Here is an 8,019-nt window from a genome sequence, read left to right on the forward strand (position 1 = left end):
TGAAATGGAGAGCAAAACCACAATTTGGCGAAAACCCGAAATGAAATGACCAATTACCAATACATAGCTAAATTTTACCCCAAAAGAACTCCCCAATTTCGTTTAGCCTTCCACACACTAAACACCTCCCCTAACATCCCTACAGAATCGAAACACTAAGTGCCAGAGTTCAAACCCGGCAAGACTCTTCTCCAAATTCGAACTTGCTTGATTTTCTCCTTAATTTTCTCCCATCCATCTCTTCAAATTTGGCTAACAACAACCCCATTCAAATCTGTTCAAACTCTTGGTGTTTTGGTCAAACACAACTTCCTCCTATGGCCACCAACAAAAATAGTCTCCATTTGCACAAGCAGATTTGAACCTCAGACCACGAGCACATTCCATACGCCACTATCCACTAGACCAGCAGGTCCATTCTGTCATGTTTTTATCAAAATAAACTTATAACCCTACCAGACAAAGACATTCATTATTTTAAAAGTAAAAGTTTGAGGAAGCCAAGGCTTGAACCCATGACTTCTCAGACACTTCCAGAGCACACAACCACTAAGCCAAACATATATTTGTGTCACTTTCTTGCACAACTGAAAATTTATGTACAGTCTCCCAACTGCACCCACTCAAGACTTAAAACCTCTAGGCCCAAAATTCGGGGCGTTACAATTCTAATGCTTGTGATGTGATTATGCTTTCTGGCCGTATATGGTTGGTGTTATGAAATATGTGCATGATGAATGTTTTATGACCAATCTAAATGGTCATGGCCATGAATTAAATGTGTAATATGGAATTAATTATGTGAAGGATTAAGGGTAACTTAAAGGCTTCGAAAATAGCCTAAGTGTTGGCCACACGGGCTGAGACACGACCGTGTGTCTCAAACATGTGGGGGACACAGCCTTAGCACACGAGCGCGTGGCTTGGCCGTGTAGTTCAAATTATTCGCTGACGTCATAGTCAGAGAGCTACACGGCCTGAAGACACGAGCGTGTCGAAGGCACACGGACGTGTGACCTTGGTCATGGAAAAATTTTCTAAGTTTTCCCAAAACTTTCTATTGTTCTCGGTTTAGTCCCTAACCTTCAATGCATGTTTAAGGCTTCGTAGGCCTGTGTTTGGGACATTATGCATGTGTATGAAAAGTTTTGACACAAATGAAATTTTGCAGCCCAGTTTTTGCATGTTTATGAACGATTAAGTCCGGTAATGCTTCGTACCCTGTTCCGGCGTCGGACACGGGTAAGGGGTGTTACCTTATTCACATTATTATTCTCAAAATTACTACTGCATTCTTATAATTATTGTTTTCATAACATTATTCATATTCATTATAATAACATGACCATTTTAAACCAAAATGATCCCTATGAAAACGATTTCATTTATCACTTTATTACTTGATTCGATGTGTATACTTGCATAATTCACATATCATTTCACACGCAACAAGTTTTTGGCTCTATTACCGGGGATCAGCAATTTGGTTAAATTTGGTTTTGTTAATTTCATTTTTTTCTTAGTTTTAGCTAACTTAATTGTATTTAATTTCTGTAGGTTTGCCACTAGTTTATGAGAAGAGCCATTCCTATTAATGAAGAGTATCCTTTTGACCCAAAGATTGAACGAACTTTGCGGAGGAGGTGAAAAGAATTATGTGATATAGCTAGGAAAGGGAATGATCCTGTCCTGAATGATCCTTGTCTCAATAATGATCCAATTGGTCAGGATGTTAATTCTCTTATTCATCTTGTGATAGATGATTGAGATACACCAATTAGGGAACATGTTGTTCCAATTGTGGATTATTTGAATCCAGGAATAGTAAGACCAGACATACAAGCTCAGCAATTTGAGTTGAAATCGGTAATATTTCAGATGTTCCAAATAGTAGGACAGTTTGGTGGATTATCCACTGAAGATTCGAGACTGCATTTAAGACTTTTTCCAGAAGTCTGTGACTTGTTTAGATAAAACGGTGTTCCTGTAGAGGCTTTGCAGCTTAAATTGTTTCTATATTCTTTGAGAGATCGTGCAAGAGCATGACAAAATGCTTTGCCATCGGGATTGTGACATCATGGAATGATCTTTGCTAGATATTTTTGATACGATATAATCCACCAAATATGAATGCCAAGCCTAGAAATGACATCACATCTTTTTGACAATCGGAGGATAAAATGTTATATAAAGCTTGGGAACGATTTAAAGAATTACTTCAAGAATGTCTAATGCATGGATTTAAGCACTGGACACAAATGAAGATATTTTATAATGGGTTGAATGTGCAAACGAGGATGGTAGTTGATGCTTTTGACGATAGTACCTTGTTGGATAAATCTTATAATGAAGTATATGAGATTTTGGAAAAGATTGCCAACAATGATTATCAATATCCTACAACGAGAGTTGGGACGGGTAAAAAAGTTGTTGGTACCATGAAGCTTGATGCAATCACTTTGTTGACAGCCCATATATCTTCTTTAGCTAATATTATCAAAATAATGAAGAGGCCCACTGGGGACCAGGAGATGAAATCAATCGAACTATTGTGTGTTTATTGCAGTCAAGGCCATGTGTTTGATTAATTTCCTTTAAACCCAGCATTTGTATACTACATGGGTAATTTTGACCAGAATAATAACCCCTATTCCAACACTTACAATCCAGGGTGGAAAAAGCATCCAAACTTTAGTTAGAATAGTCAAGGTGCAGGGAATTTAAATAATGTTGCAAGATAGAATGCTAATAGTGCACCGCCTAGTTATAATCATCCTATGCTGAGGCAAAATGTTCAACAGGTTCAAGCATCATCTTCTACCTCTATTGAAGCCTTGTTGAAGGAATATATGGCCAAGAATGATGCTGTAATTCAGACCTAGGCGGCGACCCTCAGAGCCTTGAGAATCAAGTGGGACAGATAGCGAATGCTTTAAATTTGAGGCCACAAGGAGCATTGTCAAACGATAAAGAGAATTTGAGAACACAAGGGAAGGAACAGTACAAGGCCATCACTCTCAAAAGTGAGACACAGTTCGATAATGTTGTTCAAGACACCATTGTAGAAGAGGACAACTCCATAAAGGAATTCAGAATCAACTGAAAAGCATAGTGCACCTGAAAAGGGTAAACAAAAGAATGTTACAGTAGAATCAGATCATGTTGCAAATAAAAATGCCACAAAAAAACAATATTAGAAACCTAAAGGATGATCACCTCTACCTTTTCCTCAATGATTCCATAATTCTAAATAGAATGTTCAGTTCAATAGATTTTTGGATGTTTTGAAGCAACTCCATATCAACATACCGCTAATAAAAGTTTTAGAGAAAATGCCCAATTTTTTGAAATTCATGAAAAATATATTGTCAAAGAAATGAAAATTAGGAGAATTTAAAACTGTTTCTCTCATTAAAGGGTAAACATCAATGTTGATGAATAAATTACCTTCAAAGTTGAAGGACCCAGGGAGTTTCACTATCCCATGTTCAATTGGAAATCATTATGTTAGTAAGGCATTATGTGATTTGGAAGCGAGTGTAAATCTAATGCCTATGTTTATTTTTAGGAAGCTGGGAATTGGGAAAGCAAGACCTACTACGATTACATTGTAATTGGCTGATCAATCCTACATACATCTGGAAGGTAAAATTGAAGACGTGCTGGTAGGAGTAGATAAATTGATTTTTCTTATAGATTTCCTTATTTTAGAATGCGAAGTTGTCCAGGATGTGCCAATTATTCTTGGAAGACCTTTTCTTGCTATTGGCAGGACTTTAATTGACGTATAGAAAGGTGAAATGACCATAAGGGTAAATGACCAATAGATTAATTTCAATATATTTGATGCCTTGAAATGTTCTGATGAGAATGAAGAATGTCATGTCATTGTGTTGATAGAAATATCAGTAGTGGAAGAGTATGCAAAATTTTTCCATAACAATTTTGATAGTCATGAAGACTCACTTGAATGGAGTGATGCAGTAATTTTTGAGGACATTGGTGAACTTATGGAAGCCAAGCAATTTGTGGATAGACTAGGGAAGAAGTTTGAATTCTTGGATTTATGATGACGCTCTTTTCATCCTTCTAAGCCTTCTATAGAGGGAACCTTCCATACTGGAGTTGAAACCTTTGTTTCAACATTTAAAATATGCATTTTTGGGAGACAACAACACTTTTTTGGTAGTAATTTCTGCAGAGTTAACGTTTGATCAAGATGTCAAATTGTTAGAAGTCATTCAGTGATCTAAGAAGGCATTAGGATATACCCTTGCTGATATAAAGGGAATTAGTCCTACTCTCTGCATGCATAAAATTTTGTTGGAGGATTGCAATAGCAATTCTATTAAACATCAGAGAAGACCAAATCTGATCATGAAATAAGTTGTCAAGAAAGAGATTCTCAAGTGGCTTGATGTTGACATTATTTACCCAATTTCAGACAGCTCATCGGTGAGTCCTGTACAATGAGTACCCAAGAAAAGAGGTCGCAGTAGTAAGTAATGATAATAATGAGCTCATTCTGACTCGCACTATCATGGGATGGAGAGTATGTATAGACTATCACAAGCTTAACAAGCCAACTAGGAATGTCCATTTTCCCTACCATTTACTGATCAGATGTTAGATAAATTAGCTGAGAAAGCTTTCTACGTTTTTTTTACTGTTATTCAAGGTATCATTAGATTGCTATAGGTCCTAAGGACCAAAAGAAGACCACTTTCACTTGTCCTTATGGAACTTTTGCATTTAGACAGATGTCATTCGTGTCATGTAATGACTCGACAACCTTTCAGCATTATATGATGGCTATATTCTCAGACATGGAGGAAAACTTCCTTGAAGTCTTCATGGACGATTTCACTGTGTTTGTATTTTGAGAATTTCTTCATAAATCTAGAATTGTTTTGTGTCGTTGTGAAGAAACAAATATTGTTTTGAACTGGGAAGAATGTCACTTCATGGTTCATGAAAAAATTGTTCTGGGGCACAGGATATCATAGCGAGGGATTGAAGTGGACAAAGCAAAAATTAAAGAAATAGAAAAATTGCCACCTCACACTAGTGTTAATGGTATTAGAAGTTTATTAGGCCATGCAGGATTTTATAAAAGATTCATTAAGGATTTATCGAAGATAACTAAACCCTTGTGCACTTTGCTAGAGCAAAATAGACTTTTCAATTTTGATGAACATTGCTTGGTAGCTTTTGAGGAATTGAAGAACAGCTGGTAGCAGCACCAATTATAATAGCTTCGGAGTGGACATTGCCTTCTGAACTCATGTGTGACGCTAGCTATTATGCTGTGGGAGCAGTGCTAGGGCAAAGGAAAGACAAAGTACTACGTACAATATATTATACGAGCAGAACCCTAATGGATGCACAACTTAACTATACCACCACAGAAAAGGAGTTATTGGCTGTGGTGTCCGCATTTGATAAATTACACTCTTATCTAGTTAGTATTAAGGTCACAGTCTACATGGATCATTCTACTATTAAGTATTTGGTGAGCAAGAAAGATGCCAGGCCAAGATTAATTAGGTGGATACTCTTATTGCTAGAGTTCGACTTGGAAATTAGAGATCGGAAGGAGACTGAAAATCAAGTGGCTAATCTCTTGTCGAGGTTAGAATCTGGAAATGAAGATGGAAATGACAAACTTATTAAAGAAGACTTTCCAGATAAGCAATTGTTAATTGCCAAGGCATTACCCTGGTTGTCGATATAGTGAAGTTTTTAGTAAGTGGTGTAATGCAACCTGGTCTCAACAGCCAAAGAAGACTGAAATTCCTTCATGATGCCAAGCAATATTATTGGGAGGAACTCTTCCTATTTAAGCATTATGTTGATCAGATAATTAGGAAGTGTGTCCCTAATGATGAAATACATAACATTCTATAGCATTTTCATTCAGCTCTTTATGGAGGACATTTTGCAGGAATCAGAATTGCTACCAAAGTACTTCAGTCAAAATTTTATTGGCTGAGTCTATTTAAAGATGCTCATGAATTTTATCAATCGTGTAATGGTTGTCAGAGGACAGGAAATCTATCTAGGAGACATGAAATGTCCCTACAAAATATTATGGAGATTGATTTATTTGATGTATGGGGAATAGACTTTATGGGTCCATTTCCACCGTTAGTGGGCAACCTGTACATAATGTTAGTAGTGGATTATGTCTCTAAATGGGTTGAAGCTGTTGCATTTCCTACTAATGATGCAAAGTCAGCAATAAAGTTCTTGCACAAGAACTTTCTCACAAGATTCGATATGCCTAGATCCATTATTAGTGATGAAGTATCTCATTTTGATTGCAAGCTAGTGGCTAACTCTTTGCATCAGTATGGAGTGAAACATAAGATTTCCGCGGCATATCATCCCCAAACAAATGGACAAGTTGAGATTTCTAATAGAGAAATTAAAAAGATTCTAGAAAAAGTGGTGAACCCAACTCGAAAGTATTGGTCCTCCAGACTGGATGAAGCATTGTGGGCCTATCATACTGCATTTAAAACACCATTGGGGATGTCACATTTTAATCTTGTTTATGGAAAGCCATGTCACATACATGTTGAGCTCAAGCACAAAGCATTTTGGGCTATTAAAAAGCTGAACATGGATTAGGTCATTACTCGCCATAAAAGGTTGTTAGAGCTGAATGAAATGGAAGATTTTAGGGCACATGCATATGAAAATGCTAAAGTATACAATGAGAAAACCAAGTGTTGGCATGATAACAAAATTATGCCAAGGCAATTTGAACTGGGGCAACAGGTGTTGTTGTTTAACTCTAGGCTTAAATTGTTCCCTAGTAAATTAAAATCACGATGGTCAAGTCCCTTTGAAGTAGCTCAAGTGTACCTGGATGGAGTTGTTGGTATCAAAGACCTGAAAAAGGGGGTCACATTCAAAGCTAATGGACAACGCTTGAAGCACTACTAGGGTGCTCATGTGGATCGTGACAAGCAATCCATTAATCTTCAAGATATTTGTGTTAGCAGTTTTCCTTTTATTTTTCCTTTCTTTAATTGCTTTTCTTTCATTTTGTTTTTATTATCTATTATCATTAATTATTTAATGTTGTTTCATTTATGTTTTTATTTTTGATTAATAAGCAGTTTTTTCTAGATTTTCAGAAATAGAATAGAAGTGTGAGATTATCAATTGTGATACTAAGAGGACTTTGTTGCAGCATCTTAGAAAGAAATTATGCCACGATAACCTAAGTGAAGAAATGTCGAGGTACGATGTAACATGGGTTGACCGGATAGAAAGGTCCAAGGGAGAGATTTTTGGATAGCTAGGCCCATTTCGTTACTTGCGTAGCCCAAGGAGGAAAAGCCAAAACTATTATTTTAAGGCTAGGTCACCCCCACATTCCCCCCCCCAAAATCCCTTTATTTTTCCCTCTTCCATGCCACAAAGATTACTTTGCATGTTTCATTTTTCTGAACTGTCAACACTATCTCCTCTACTCACATCTTTCCAACTACTCATGTCTCTTACGTTTCCCACAAAGTTTCTATCTTTACCATTTCTTTCTCTTCAACTTCTCCTACATTTCCTCAGACCGTATTTTTTGAGATTTCTTTCTATCCTCCATCCATGGCTCAAGTAAAGACTACTTCAACGGCTGCTAAATCATCGCAGGCCATTGCTACCCGACGTAAAATCTTCTTCAACAATGTTGCAGCCACAAATACAACACTAACATCTCAAAGCACCCTTTTTTTTTGAACAAGGATTCTTGTTCAAAGATAAACCACACATGGGCTATGACGAGTCTGTGTCCTCCATTGTAAAAAAGCATTGGTGGAGTATTTTCTGTTTCCACCCTGAGAACATTTTCGAAAAGGTTGTTTGTGAATTTTATGCACATGTTAATTCACACGATTCTCCTTTTATTTATGTTCATGGCACTTCAATTCTATTTGATGAAGATCATATTAACATCCAATTTGGGATCACTGATGTGTAAGATGAACACACACCCTTCACTGACAATGTCAC

General features: G+C 36.8%; 1 protein-coding gene and 1 non-coding gene across 2 annotated transcripts; one reads left to right on the forward strand and one right to left on the reverse strand.

Moving 5' to 3' along the window:
* Window positions 1-2,135: 2,135 nt before the first annotated feature.
* Window positions 2,136-2,242, reverse strand: LOC121213374 (small nucleolar RNA R71). Its single transcript, XR_005908756.1, has one exon. It is a non-coding gene; the product is annotated as a small nucleolar RNA R71 (small nucleolar RNA).
* A 3,135-nt stretch (window positions 2,243-5,377) lies between these two features.
* Window positions 5,378-6,633, forward strand: LOC107894584 (uncharacterized). Its single transcript, XM_016819844.1, has 2 exons — window positions 5,378-5,710; window positions 6,043-6,633. The coding sequence occupies exons 1-2, from the start codon at window positions 5,378-5,380 to the stop codon at window positions 6,631-6,633; spliced, it is 924 nt and encodes a 307-aa protein (XP_016675333.1).
* The last annotated feature ends 1,386 nt before the right edge of the window (window positions 6,634-8,019 follow it).

Source organism: Gossypium hirsutum, chromosome A13 (genome assembly GCF_007990345.1).
Source record: "Gossypium hirsutum isolate 1008001.06 chromosome A13, Gossypium_hirsutum_v2.1, whole genome shotgun sequence".
Lineage (NCBI taxonomy): Eukaryota > Viridiplantae > Streptophyta > Magnoliopsida > Malvales > Malvaceae > Gossypium > Gossypium hirsutum.

Coding starts and splice junctions, on each gene's coding strand:
- LOC107894584 (XM_016819844.1), top strand. CDS start 5,378: ATGGATGCACAACTTAACTATACCACCACAGAAAAGGAGTTATTGGCT. Junction 5,711..6,042: donor AGCAATTGTTAATTGCCAAG/GCATTACCCTGG, acceptor AATGGTTGTCAG/AGGACAGGAAATCTATCTAG.